This window comes from Rana temporaria, chromosome 4, assembly GCF_905171775.1.
Source record: "Rana temporaria chromosome 4, aRanTem1.1, whole genome shotgun sequence".
Taxonomy (NCBI): domain Eukaryota; kingdom Metazoa; phylum Chordata; class Amphibia; order Anura; family Ranidae; genus Rana; species Rana temporaria.
In genome coordinates, this window is record NC_053492.1 from 311951278 (window position 1) to 311966009 (window position 14732).

General features: G+C 44.9%; 1 protein-coding gene across 7 annotated transcripts in view; it reads left to right on the plus strand.

Moving 5' to 3' along the window:
- MAP3K4 (mitogen-activated protein kinase kinase kinase 4) overlaps positions 1-14732 on the plus strand; it is a 218890-nt gene that overhangs the window by 198073 nt on the left and 6085 nt on the right. For all 7 annotated transcript variants that reach the window (XM_040350607.1, XM_040350609.1, XM_040350606.1 and 4 more), the window contains 2 exons: positions 9368-9490; positions 10731-10837. In XM_040350607.1, coding sequence (XP_040206541.1) covers positions 9368-9490; positions 10731-10837 — 230 coding nt within the window. The remainder of the gene's footprint in view (positions 1-9367; positions 9491-10730; positions 10838-14732) is intronic.

Below are 14732 nucleotides of genomic sequence, written 5' to 3' on the forward strand. Positions count from 1 at the left end.
TTTAAATAAAAATTCGGCATGGGTTCCCCCCTCAGGAGCATACCGGGCCCTTCGGTCTGTTATGGGTTGTAAGGAGAGCCCCCCCTACGCCGAAAAAACGGCGTAGGGGGTCCCCCTACAATCCATACCAGACCCGTATCCAAAGCACGCTACCCGGCCGGTCAGGAAAGGAGTGGGGACGAGCGAGCGCCCCCCCCCCCTCCTGAGCTGTACCAGGCTGCATGCCCTCAACATGGGGGGGTTGGGTGCTCTGGGGCAGGGGGCGCACCGTGGGGCCCCCCCACCCCAGAGCACCCTGTCCCCATGTTGATGAGGACAGGGCCCCTTCCCGACAACCCTGGCCGTTGGTTGTCGGGGCATGCGGGCGGGAGGCTTATCGGAATCTGGGAGCCCCCTTTAATAAGGGGGTCCCCAGATACCGGCCCCCCACCCTAAGTGAATGGATATGGGGTACATCGTACCCCTACCCATTCACCTGGAGGAAAAGTGGTAAAAACACAAATAAAAAACACAGGGTATTAAAATATTTTATTAGTCTGCTCCGGAGGCTCCCCCTGTCTTCTTTAGCTCTTTTACCAGGGGGAGCTTCTTCTTCCGATTTCCGGGGGTCTTCTGCTCTCCGGGGTCTTCACCGCTCTTCTGTGACGTCTTCTCCGCTCCGGGGGGTCTTCTTCTATGTTCGCCGCTCTCCGCTCTTGACTCGGCGCACCCCGGTTCTTCCTCCCGCTGTCCGGTGCCTTCTCCTTCTTCCGCTGTTCTGTGACGTCTTCTCCTCTTCTTCCGCTGTTCTGTGACGTCTTCTACTTCTCCCTTCAGGCCGCTGTGCTGTGACGTCTTCTCTTCTTCTCTTCTCCCGATGCTGACACGTCACCTCTTCTCGCTGCAATGACGGGTGCGTGGCTTGCATCGGATTTATATAGGCCTCACAGTCCCATCATGCTCTGGTACCTACCCATGTGATACCTACTCACGTGGTACCTACCGGAGCATGATGGGACTGTGAGGCCTATATAAGTCCGACGCAAGCCGCGCACCCGTCATTGCAGCAAGAAGAGCCCGGCGTGTCAACATCGGGAGAAGAGAAGAAGAGAAGACGTCACAGCACAGCGGCCTGAAGGGAGAAGTAGAAGACGTCACAGAACAGCGGAAGAAGAGGAGAAGACGTCACAGAACAGCGGAAGAAGGACAAGGCACCGGACAGCGGGAGGAAGAACCGGGGTGCGCCGAGTCAAGAGCGGAGAGCGGCGAACATAGAAGAAGACCCCCCGGAGCGGAGAAGACGTCACAGAAGAGCGGTGAAGACCCCGGAGAGCAGGAGAAGACCCCCGGAAATCGGAAGAAGAAGCTCCCCCTGGTAAAAGAGCTAAAGAAGACAGGGGGAGCCTCCGGAGCAGACTAATAAAATATTTTAATACCCTGTGTTTTTTTATTTGTGTTTTTACCACTTTTCCTCCAGGTGAATGGGTAGGGGTACGATGTACCCCATATCCATTCACTTAGGGTGGGGGGCCGGTATCTGGGGGCCCCCTTATTAAAGGGGGCTCCCAGATTCCGATAAGCCTCCCGCCCGCATCCCCCGACAACCAACGGCCAGGGTTGTCGGGAAGGGGCCCTGTCCTCATCAACATGGGGACAGGGTGCTCTGGGGTGGGGGGGCCCCGCAGTGCGCCCCCTGCCCCAGAGCACCCAACCCCCCCATGTTGAGGGCATGCAGCCTGGTACGGCTCAGGAGGGGGGGGGCGCTCGCTCGTCCCCACTCCGTTCCTGACCGGCCGGGTAGCGTGCTTTGGATACGGGTCTGGTATGGATTGTAGGGGGACCCCCTTCGGCGTAGGGGGGCTCTCCTTACAACCCATAACAGACCTAAGGGCCCGGTATGCTCCTGAGGGGGGAACCCATGCCGAATTTTTATTTAAAATCCGGCAGGGAATTCCCCCTCAGGATTCATAACAAACGCCGCACACGTGTAGAATTGGCGGGAATCCAAGTCGGATCTCCCGTCGCTTCTATGACGGCTCTGTCTCCATCGCGGCAAGCCAGCTCGGCGCTGGCTCCCGCGATGGGGCTCGTAGGTGCTCAATCTCGCCGAGAAAGGGAGCGAGATTGACACAATATCGCGTGCACCTACTGTACCTACTCAATGCCACTGGAAGAAGGAAATCACTTTTTCAGTGATCTTCACTTGCTTTTGGGCCCTGTGCTGAGAAGCCTGCCTGATGCATGGGGAACACAAGTGGATGGCCGAGAATGCTTTGCATTTTCTGATTGAATACAAAGTGGTCACTGACTGGATGAGGTGGAGAGGCAGTATGGTGACGGCACACTCTACACCTCATTCAATTAGAAAACACTTTGCATTCATTCAGAAAATGCAACACATTCTTTACATGGTACCTATGCTGAGCAGCTGACTTCCTGTGTTGACTATGCATCAGATTGGCTACTAGCACAGGACCTGGAAGCAAGTGGAGATATCCACTAGAAGAAAGTAGCTGTGTCCAATTCAGTGATTTTCAGCTTCCAGGGGCATTGGCCAGGAATGGCATATACATAGGTATTTACTGTTACCTATGTCCAAGCTGGACCAGCGTAACTATCTAAAAATATACCATACCTGGAATCTTTACTTATACGGTTTTAATACATTTATATGCAGAAGACACCTAGCAGCTTAGATTGTTTTTAAATGCATTCATAGTATGTAAAACATATATAACGTTCCCAAACCATGCTGGACAATAGTGGTCAAAAGATTTTTCATAGATATTAGAGAAGTCATATGGTTACATACATAGTTTTAGTCTTGTTAAAAAAAAGACACAACTCACAGCAATAACTTTATTATATATAAGAGACAGGATGAAATAAAAAAAAGACACAAGTCCATCTAGTTCAGGGATCTTTAAACTACGGTCCTCCAGCTGTTGTGGAACTACATGTCCCATGAGCATATTTACAGACACGACTAGACATGATGAGAATAGTAGTTCCTTAACAACTGGAGGGCCATAGTTTGAAGACCCCTGATCTAGTTCAACCAATGCCATGTAATAACTTGGTTCATATGATGCTTTTTTAAATCTTCTTCCCAAAACAAACCCACGATCATTGTTAGATAGTTACATAGTCATCTAGTTCAACCATAAAAATGTAAAATACAATCCCGTATACACAATCCTTTACCCACAGTTGTTCCAGAGGAAGTCGAAAAACCCCAGCAAAGCACGATCCAATTTTCTACAACTGTAGAAAAAATTCCTGCCTGATACCCCGAGAGGCAATCACATTTTGCCTGGATCAATTTTACCTATAAATGTTAGTACCCGCTTATATTATATACATTTAGGAAAGAATCCAGACCTTTTTTTTTTAAAAGCAATCTACTGAGTTGGCCAGAACCACCTCTGGAGAAAGTCTATTCCACATTTTCTCAGCTCTTACTGTGAAGAAACCTTTCTGTATTTGGAGATAAAATCTTTTTTCCTCTAGACGTAAAGAGTGCCTCCTTGTCCTCTGTGATGACCTTAAAGTGAATAAAAACCCAAGTTTACTATATGGACCACCTATGTACCTATGTACATCCCAACCATATCCCCCTTAATCTCCTCTTCTCAAGAGAGAATAAATTCAGTTCCTCTAATCTTTCCTCATAGCTGAGCTCCTCCATGCCTCTTATCAGTTTGGTTGCCCTTCTCTGCACTTTCTCCAGTTCCCCTGATATCCTTTTTGAGAACTGGTGCCCAAAACTGAACTGCATATTCTAGATGAGGTCTTACTAATGATTTGCATGCTATTGTTGAACTTATGATCTACCAAAACCCCCAGATCCTTCTCCACCATGGATTCCCCTAGTTGTTCTCCTAGTATGTATGATGCATGCATAGTCTCAGCCCCCGAGTGCATAACTTTACATTTGTCAACATTAAACCTCATTTGCTATTTAATTTCCCAATTAGACAGAGCATTGAGGTCGGCTTGTAAATTGGCGACATCCTGCAAGGACGTTATTCCACTGCACAGCTTGGTGTCATCTGCAAAGACAGAAATGTTACTTTTATTCCCAGACCCAATATCATTTATAAAGATATTAAAAAGTCCCAACACTGAACCTTGGGGTACACCACTGATAACCTTAGACCATTCAGCGTAAGAGTCATTAATCACTACTCTCTGAATTCTGTCTTTGAGACAGTTTTCTATCCATTTACAATTTGACCTTTCCAAGTCTGTAGACTTTACCTTACATATGAGCCGTGTGTGGGGAACTGTGTCAAATGCTTTTGCAAAATCCAGGTTCACCACAACCACAGCCACGCCTCTGTCCAAGATTTTATTTTTATCTCTTTATAAAAAGAAATCAGGTTTGTTTGACATTAAACAAAGCTCTAGAAGTCCATTAATGTAATTCACAAGCTATAGCAGTGTTCTAGAAATAAAGCAACAAAGTTAAATGGTAATAATATGCCCGCTGAAGAGCGAGTCCAAAGTGCCTCAGGTGATCCTAGAGATTATTCATATGGTATTTTTCCAAAAAAAGAGACCTTCACCACACCACGTGAGACTGCTCCCCTCAAAAAATGCACTCGTCAAAACAGTGTTAAAATTACGTCTTGTTACAATGATGTATCATTAGCCTGTAGAAAGCTTGCGCCTTCAGTCAGCATACTACAGGAATTACTCAATCAGAGAGGGGTGTTCCTGTGTTTCGTTTATCACCACCCACCTGAAAATAGAGAAGGGATCTTCATAGCGTAAAACAGTTTATTTTTAAGAACAACCTTTTAAGAAATATGCTTACATCAAATAAAAGTCAAATAGCATCTCCTAATATTCATGTAATTTGCAGCCTTTTAATGATACTCGCTCACTGCCGAAGAAGCACTCGTCCGCGGTTATTTCTAGGTGGAGATTGTTAACAGCTGACAGTTCAAATCAGGCCGTCTGGTCATGCCTGGGCGCGTTTTTGTCAGTGTGTGTTTCTAAATAGGCGTGACCAGACGGTATGGCTGCATAATTGTATACTCTGGGAAATTAACCCATCGTAATGATCACAAACGAAAAAACAAGAACATCAGTTCTCACCGCGTGATGCTGTCTTCTAAACAAGTTCAGTGTCATGAAATCTCATACATCACCATAGTGCGTAAACACGAAACATTAGCAAATTCAATCTACTCTTAAAATGAATAGTTATCATACTTTTTTATGGAAAAAGTCATATGTTAAACGATTTATTTATTTTTTTCACACAAAAGAGAAGTATACAGTCACCTTCTAAATTTACACTTATATGTTAATTAAGGACCGGCTCACGTACATATACATCTGCACTTTAAAGATGGATATCTCGGTAACAGCAGCAGCTGCTGCCACAACGGAGATATCCATCTTTTCCGTAGCCGGTCCTGTAAGCGATAACGGTGGTCTCTGCGGCGGATTCGCCGCAAGATCACCGTTATCAGCAGTGGGAGAGGCGCCCTCCGCTGCATACCGGAGGGCGCGGGGGGCGGTCCTTCTCGATCGGGTCCTTCTTCCTGCTTGCCATGGATGGATACGAGTGAGGACAAGATGGCCCCCACCCGTCTCCATAGTATAGCAGGGCGGAAGCGTTGTCAAAACGTCACTTCCACCTATGCGTCTTAAAGGCACATTTTTTTGTTGTAATTTTTTCAAATGCCAAAATGTTGTATTTATTTTTTTTAATTGCATTTTAGTCTAAATATGAGATCTGAGTTTTTTTTTTACCCCAGTTCTCATATTTAAGAGGACCTTTCATGCTTTTTTCTAGTAAAAGGGATGTTTACATTCCTTGTAAAGGAATTAAAGTGTCTTTTTTTTTTTAACTACTTGGTAACCGCCCTATAGCCGAAATACGGCTACAAGGCGGTTACCTAACTCTAGGAGGGCGTCAATATACGTCCTCCCAGAGAGTCACAATTGCGCGCCCGAGCGGGCGCGCACACGCGATCACCGGCGCTCGGCGGGTCCACGGGACCCGCAGCAACACGGATCGCGGTAAGGAGCCAATGGAAGCGGCTCCTTACCACGTGATCGCGCCGTCCAATGACGGCGCGATCACTTGTAAACAAACCGGCGTCATGTAATGACGCCGGTTCCTCCCTCTCCTCTCTGTACCGTTCGGTACAGTGTGAGAGGAGAGGGAGGGGGGGGGATCGGGCGGCAGCAGCAGCCGCCGCACTGTGGGCTGGATCTGTGACAATTGCAGTCACAGATCCAGCCATCCCTGCGCAATACTCTGCAAAATAAAAATAATGATGAGTGCAATACTCTGCAATACCCCACCCCATACTCTGCAATACCCCACCCCATACTCTGCAATACCCACCCCCCCATACTCTGCAATACCCACCCCCCCATACTCTGCAATACCCACCCCCCCATACTCTGCAATACCCACCCCCCCCATACTCTGCAATACCCACCCCCCCATACTCTGCAATACCCCCCCCCATACTCTGCAATACCCCCCCCCCATACTCTGCAATACCCCCCCCCCCCCATACTCTGCAATACCCCCCCCCATACTCTGCAATACCCCCCCCCATACTCTGCAATACCCCCCCCATACTCTGCAATACCCCCCCCATACTCTGCAATACCCCCCCCCCCCATACTCTGCAATACCCCCCCCCCATACTCTGCAATACCCCCCCCCCATACTCTGCAATACCCTCCCCATACTCTGCAATACCCCCCCCATACTCTGCAATACCCCCCCCCCATACTCTGCAATACCCCCCCATACTCTGCAATACCCCCCCAATACTCCGCAATACCCTCAATACTCCAATACCTTGCAATACGTCGCCTATGGGGATTTTTAAGTAGCAACGTTTGGCGCAATTTCACGAGCGTGTGCAATTTTGAAGGGTGACATGTTGGGTATCTATTTACTCGGCGTAACTTCATCTTTCATATTATGCAAAAACATTGGGCTAACTTTACTGTTTTTTTTTTTTTTTAAGCACAAAACTGTTTTTTTTTTAAAAACACGCGTTCAAAAAATTGCTGCGAAAATACCGTGCAAGATAAAAAGTTGCAACAACCGCCATTGTATTCTCTAGGGTCTTTGAAAAAAAAGCATATATAATGTTTTGGGTTTCTATGTAATTTTTTTAGCAAATAAATGATGATTTTTACATGTAGGAGAGAAATGTCAGAATTGGCCTGGGTGCTCCAGAACGCCTGATGGTGCTCCCTGCATGTTGGGCCTCTTTATGTGGCCACGCTGTGTAAAAGTCGCACACATGTGGTATCGCTATACTCGGGAGGAATAGCAGAATGTGTTTTGGGGTGTAATTTGTAGTATGCATATGCTGTGTGTGAGAAATAACCTGCTAATATGACAGAAACTAGATTTTTTTTTTTTTTTTACAGAATTTTCAGTCTTTTTTCTTTTATAGCGCAAAAAATAAAAACCGCAGAGGTGATCAAATACCACCAAAAGAAAGCTCTATTTGTGGGAAAAAAAGGACAAAAATTTCAGATGGGTACAATGTTGTATGACTGAGTAATTGTCATTCAAATTGTGAGAGCACCGAAAGCTGAAAATTGGTCTGGTGATTAAGGGGGTTTTCGTGCCCAGTGGTCAAGTGGTTAAACAGTGTAAAAATAAATAAATAAATTCAAGTCAAATAAATTAGAAAACAAAAAATATATATATTTTTTATAGCGCCCCGTCCTGACGAGCTTGCGTGCAGAAGCGAACACGTGAGTAGCGCCCGCATACGAAAACGGTGTTCAAACTGCACAAGTGAGGTATCGCCGCAATCGTTGGAGCGAGAGCAATAATTCTAGTCCTAGATCTCCTCTGTAACTCAAAAGATGCAACCTATAGAATTTTTTAAACGTCGCCTATGGAGATTTTTAAGGGTAAAAGTTTGACACCATTCCACGAGCGGGCATAATTTTGAAGCGTGACATGTTGGGTATCATTTTACTCTGCGTAACATTATCTTTCACAATATAAACAATTGGGCTAACTTTACTGTTGCCTTATTTTTTTATTAAAAAAAGTAAATTCTTTTAAAAAAAAAGAGCGCTTGTAAGACCGCTGCGCAAATACGGTGTAACAAAAAGTATTGCAATGACCGCCATTTTATTCTCTAGGGCAAGGGTCTTCAAACTACGGCCCTCCAGGTGTTCTGGAACTACAATTCCCATCATGCTTAGTCATGTCTGTGAATGTCAGAGTTTTGCAATGGGATTTGTAGTTACGCAACAGCTGGAGGGCCGTAGTTTGAGGATCCCTGCTCTAGGGTGTTAGAAAAAAATATATAATGTTTGGGGATTCTAAGTAATTTTCTAGCAAAAAAACTTTTGAAAAACAGGATCAGTCCTTAAGTGGTTAAAACATTTAAAAAAAAAAAGAACATTCAAAGGTTTTTTTTTTTTTTTTTTTACAACTTCTGTTTTTTATGAATCCATGCTGTCTGTTGATTAAAATATTTTTTTCCAGCATTGTTGGTCAGTGGCATGCTAATCCTTCAACCAGTCCTACAATTACTGATTAGTGGCATTTAAAAAAATCCCACCATTGGTGATCAACTGGCCGTCCTATCTTAGATTGCAATGTTTTGGCTGACCGCTAGGTGGCGCTTCCATTGCGGCCGGCGTAGATTATGTAAATTAGCTTTTACGACGATTCCCGAACGTACGCGAGCCCGCCGCAGTCGATCAACGTAGTTTCCGTAAGGCCTTAGGCGGCCTAAAGTTAGAGCTATGCTCTAGTGGCCTAGCCAATGTTAAGTATGGTCGCCGTTCCCGCCGCGAGGTTCGAATTGTTTACGTCTTTTGCGCAAGTCGTCCGCGAATCGGGAGTTGCGTCGTTTACGTCCACGTCGAAATCAATAGGCCCGTACGGCGTCCTTAGCCGCAATGCGCACTGGGAAATGTAGGCGCCCGGCGCATGCACAGTAGCAAGAAACGTAAAAAAACGTGAGGTCAAGCCTCATTTCCATACAGCACGCCCCCCTCCAACCAATTTGAATTAGGCGCCCTTACGCCCGCTCGTTTGAGGCTAAGCCGCCGTAGATTAGCAGGTAAGTAGATTGAGAATCACTACTAGCCTAGTTATTTACGGCGGTGTAGCCTAAACAGGCTAGGCTAGGCCGCCCTAAAGTTAGTCCAATCTCTTTGAATCTACCTATAAGTATATAAAGTACATTTATGTATTTTATTTTAACATTTGAAAGTGAACTGTATGGTAATAAAAACTGGCTTTATAATCATTCAAATTGTGTATACATTTTTGTGGGACATCCTGTAAGTGTATGTGTGTATTAAAGCATGTTAAAGGCTGTACACCATTTACTTATGTAAATTGCTTTTGATATAACTTTCTTAGGTGCAAACATATTTCTTACATCTTGCGGACTAATCAAACTGGGAGACTTTGGGTGCTCTGTGAAACTGAAAAACAATGCACAAACCATGCCGGGAGAAGTCAACAGTACAATGGGAACAGCAGGTAAATTATGAAACTTTCCACTGCCAAAAAGCAGATTTTGCACTTAAGCTTTTACATTAATGTAAACACATATTTATTTCTAGATGGCGCAGTACATTTTTTTTAACCACTTCCCGACCTCCTCATGTACATTTACGTTCGGCAGAATGGCACGGACAGGCACATCAACGTACCTGTACGTGCCTGCCTAGACGTGGGTGGGGGGTCCGATCGGGACCCCCCCCCCCCCGGTACATGCGGAGGTCGGGTCCGCTCGGGGAGCGATCCGGGACGACGGCGCGGCTATTTGTTTATAGCCGCTCCGTCGCGATCGCTCCCCGGAGCTGAAGAACGGGGAGAGCCGTGTGTAAACACGGCTTCCCCGTGCTTCACTGTGGCGGCGCATCGATCGAGTGATCCCTTTTATTAGGGAGACTTGATCGATGATGTCAGTCCTACAGCCACACCCCCCTACACTAGTAAACACATACACAGTGATCCCTAAATGTTACAGCGCCCCCTGTGTTTAACTCCCAAACTGCAACTGTAATTTTCACAATAAACAATGCAATTTAAATGCATTTTTTGCTGTGAAAATGACAATGGTCCCAAAAATGTGTCAAAATTGTCCGAAGTGTCCGCCATAATGTCGCAGTCATGAAAAAAATCGCTGATCGCCGCCATTACTAGTACAAAAAATAAAAATGCAAAAAAACTATCCCCTATTTTGTAAACGCTATAAATTTTGCGCAAACCAACCGATAAACGATTATTGCGATTTTTTTTTACCAAAAATAGGTAGAAGAATACGTATCGGCCTAAACTGAGGAAAAAAAAAATTGTATATATGTTTTTGGGGGATATTTATTACAGCAAAAAGTAAAAAATATTGAATTTTTTTCAAAATTGTCACTCTATTTTTGTTTATAGCGCAACAAATAAAAACCGCAGAGGTCATCAAATACCACCAAAAGAAAGCTCTATTTGTAGGGAAAAAAGGACGCCAATTTTGTTTGGGAGCCACGTCGCACGACCTCGCAATTGTCTGTTAAAGCGACGCAGTCCCGAACTGAAAAAACCCCTTGGGTCTTTAGCCAGCATATTGGTCCGGGGCTTAAGTGGTTAATGTTTAAATTCACTAAAGACATCCCAAACACATTTGTCTTTGTGATAGTTTTCTGTGAGGGGATTACTGCACTTTCTTTTGACAACTTCTGTAGTTTTAAAAAAATGTAACCTGTATTTACCCCTATTTCTGCAGCATACATGGCCCCAGAAGTTATCACCAGAGCAAAAGGAGAAGGGCATGGACGGGCAGCAGATATCTGGAGTTTGGGCTGTGTCCTGATTGAAATGGTCACAGGCAAGGTGAGATGATACCATATCTTGGAGCATGTGTATTAAAGGGCCATTTAAAAAATAACTTTCTTTATCGTACATCACGGGACCCAGAGCAGGTACCCAGAGCAGGTAACTATCTGGGTTATGCGCCACCTGCAGGTGAATGGACACTGGTAGATCAATTGGATCAATCAAACAGGAAGTCCTCCCCTATAAAACCCCTCCTACACAAGAAGTAGCTCAGTTTTTCTGCCATTGTCTGTAAGGTGGTGGTCACTGATGAGCTACATATGCTGTTGAAGCATACTGGGAGGTCTTAACTGATTCTGCTGAGAATCATGCATGGATGTCAATCGGATTCATTTGAGAAAAGCTGTTGGCTAAAATGGATGGTACCCAAGCCTCGCTGGATAAGGAGAAGAATTCTCAAGGCTTGCGGTGCTGGACCCTGCAAAATGGAACCCTGTGCAGTGTTTGTTCTGACCAAAGTGCTTTCCAGCAGGGTGCTATGCAGGTCCAGGGGAGTGGGCCGAGATAATAAAGAGGGTTCCTGGTCCTTAAGTGACAAAACCCGCCATGATGGGTGAAGATTGAATTCCTTTATGATTCAGTGTCCTGTATCAGAAAATTGTAAGTCTGCGTTTGCAGTATCTTTTTTTTTTTTTTGAAGCCGACTGTCTGGTCTTTCTCCCGGTGGCAACTGGGGACAGTGTGCTGTCAGTATAGGTAGCAAGTAGAAGGGCGGACATTTTTTGTATACCATGAGGGCTGAAGGATCAGCAAGGTCTCTGAGACATAACTGCAGCTCATGGCTACATAATGAGGTGTGAATACTTCCTATGGGACCAGACGAGTCATGATTATATACTGCATAAAGTTATACCTGTATACTTACTACTTAATAAGGGGGCTGGTACTGTCGATACACCCCAGTGCGGGTATCCATGCACAGGTATCCAAAGAGTTGTCTCCAGAAAAGCATGCATTTGGTCTGCAGGAGCTTACTTTTAAGCTGCTCTGAAGCAGCATGGAGGCTGCATTGGATGCATATGTGCTTGGCTAATCCTGCAAAACTAGTATGGGGCCAGGTGCAGCGTAGTATACATGCTTGCATAAACGCATGTTGGCATACATGCATAAACACGTTTCCATGCTTGCACAAATGCATATTTGCATAAACGCATTAACGACATTTGAACTACATACATTTTTGCATTGGACTGCATACACATGTGCTTATTTGCCTCGAACCGCGTACATATGTGCATATTTGCCTTGAGCTGCATACATATGTAGGTATATATGTACTTATTTGTCTGGAACTGCATACATATGTGCATGTTTCCATCGGACTGCATAAATATGTGCTTATTTGCTTTAGACTATATACATTTGTGCTTATTTGCCTTAAACTGCATACATAAGTGCGTGAACGGCAAGAATACTTATACCTGCATGTTTGCATACCTAGGTACCTACATAGCGGCATACCTACCTGGTTGCATAGCGATAGACCAACGTTGTTTTAAGCCTGCATTCTTTGGTGACTGCATTTTTAGGTTTTGGCTAATATAGTTGCTACATTATTTACCTGTTATATGAGTTAAATGGCTCCAGAAGGGAGAGGCAGGTGCACCGCTCTCAGGTTCAGTGATCTGGCGGTGTCCACATCTCCCGATAGACCAGTGATGTAAGGTGAATCTGAGCCCTTGCAGCATTTCCTGATGCATAAATTTTTTCGCCAGATGGACTGTGGCTGCATTACCCTGAACAGGATCAAGCCTGGTTAGTACTTGGAAGGGAGACTGCCTGTGAATACCAGATCCCTGTAAGCTTTTCCCCTCCTTAGTGAGGAAGGCGTCTGGGCCTGCTGTGTTTTGAGAGTATCTCGTGCCAGAAGATCTTAGGATACGAGATCTAAGGTGGTTCCCTCCGTCTTTAGTCGGCAGAAACCTGGTAGGTTATGTACGCCTCTGGGGGGCCTTTTGGGTCTGCCACAGAGTCGTCTTTTTTTTTGCATTGCATTGGCTCTTGGAGCAGAAGTTATGGGCTCATAGTATTGTAAAACGCTTGATCCTGTAGTGGTCCCAAAACCAAAATGGGGACATGAGGTCTAGCCTAAATCTCAAGCCGCTGGACATCCTTCTGTTTAAGATGGGCTTGGACCGTTCAGTGATTACCTCTCTGCAACAGGTAGATTTTGGGGTCGATTAGAGCTTGGACAAGCAAAATGTCTCTAAAGTGGCATATATCACCAACCAGGAGTTGTGCGGCTCAGGAAGGTGAACCACATTCTGTCTGGGACAGAACAGCAGTTGTTGTCTCTGTCTCTAGTACATATTCTAGGTATAGAAAAATCCCAAAGGGGTTTTCCAATAATCGGCGACTAATGCCGGCATCACGTGGTCCTGCATCCTGAGACATTTTTGGGAATCTGCCAACATTGGGGAGATCTGCAAGTTGATCTACTGGTTTCTAAGTTGTACAAGGAGTTGGACAGGTTGTGTCTGGGACAAGAGGCCAACTGGCAATAGGGGTTGATGCACTGGTAACACCTTAGGCACTGGTTCTCCCTAATTGATGCCTTCCCTTTGTTTCAGCTACTGCTGCATCTTTTGAAAAGAACCCGGGAGGTGGCAACACTGATAATATTATTAGCCCAGGAGACCTTGGTACACTGACATAGTGAATCTTGCAGAGAACGCTCCTTAGTCACTTTCAGTCCAGCCAGACCCAATGGTTTTGGGTCCTGTTATCTCTGTACCGTTAAGCGACAAGATGCTGGCTTCGGAGAGTTTCTATTACAGGACGTAAATCTTTTATGCCTGGGGTGTAGCAGGAAATGGCATCTATGGAAATATGTGAGTAGGAGATTTTTTCCTTTCTCCAATCAGTAGGGGAAATAAGATTGGCCTTCAGTACCATTTAAGGGTCAGATTTCGTCCCTATGAGACCGTTGTTTCTCAAGCCTTGATTTAAACTTCATTCAGGGTGTAACACAGTCAGTCTCGCCTGTTAGGCCACCCTTGTATCCTTGGGAATTGAATTTGGTCTTGGCTGTCCTTGGATCAGCCTCCTTTTGAACCAATTTGAGAAACTCTGTTAGTCCTTCAACTTGGAAGCTGGTTTCTTTGGTTACTATCGATTTGGCAAGAAGAGTTTCTAAACTGGTGGTCCTTTCATGTAAGGAGCTGTTCTTGGTCTTGTATCATGACAAGGTGATGTTGCGTCGGGATCCATCTTTCTTGCCTAGGGTAGTTTCTAGTTTTCACTTGAATTGGGTCAGTGTACATAAGCCAGATAGTGTTACTAAACTCTCTCAACAGTAAAATCTTCCTGTATATGCAGAATATCATTATTATACTCACTGTGGAACTTAGGGGGTTAATCCTCTGCATTGTGTAAAAAGGCACTTTGACACTATATGGACAGATCCTCCCCTTCTACACTGTCTATCTTGACAAGGCCATATAATACAGTGAGGGTAGCCATCCTGCACATGCTCAGTTTAGTCTCTATTGCTGGATAGAACATTTCCTGTTTCAGTTGAACTGTTCAAGTTACATGATATTGACATCACGCGTGTACTAGCTGTAGTGCAAATCTGCCTGAAATCTCAGCACTGGGCAAACTGTGCAGTTTATCATGTGGTATACAGATCAGCAAATATAGTGGCAGTATTTTAATGTAAAAAGATTTATAATTCCGGCAGAGGAACTATTTTCATATTAATGGGTTTAGTAACACTTTAAGATTATAACCTGCTCAATGTCCCGTGATGTACTCAAAGAAATGGATTTTTACAGGTAAGTATGTAGAAAAAAAACAAATTTTTATGAAAAAGTGAACACCCTATACCCACTTTGACCCCCTGGTCCCTGCTACAGTTTACTTCTGTGGATGATACTGTTTCACTATCCAC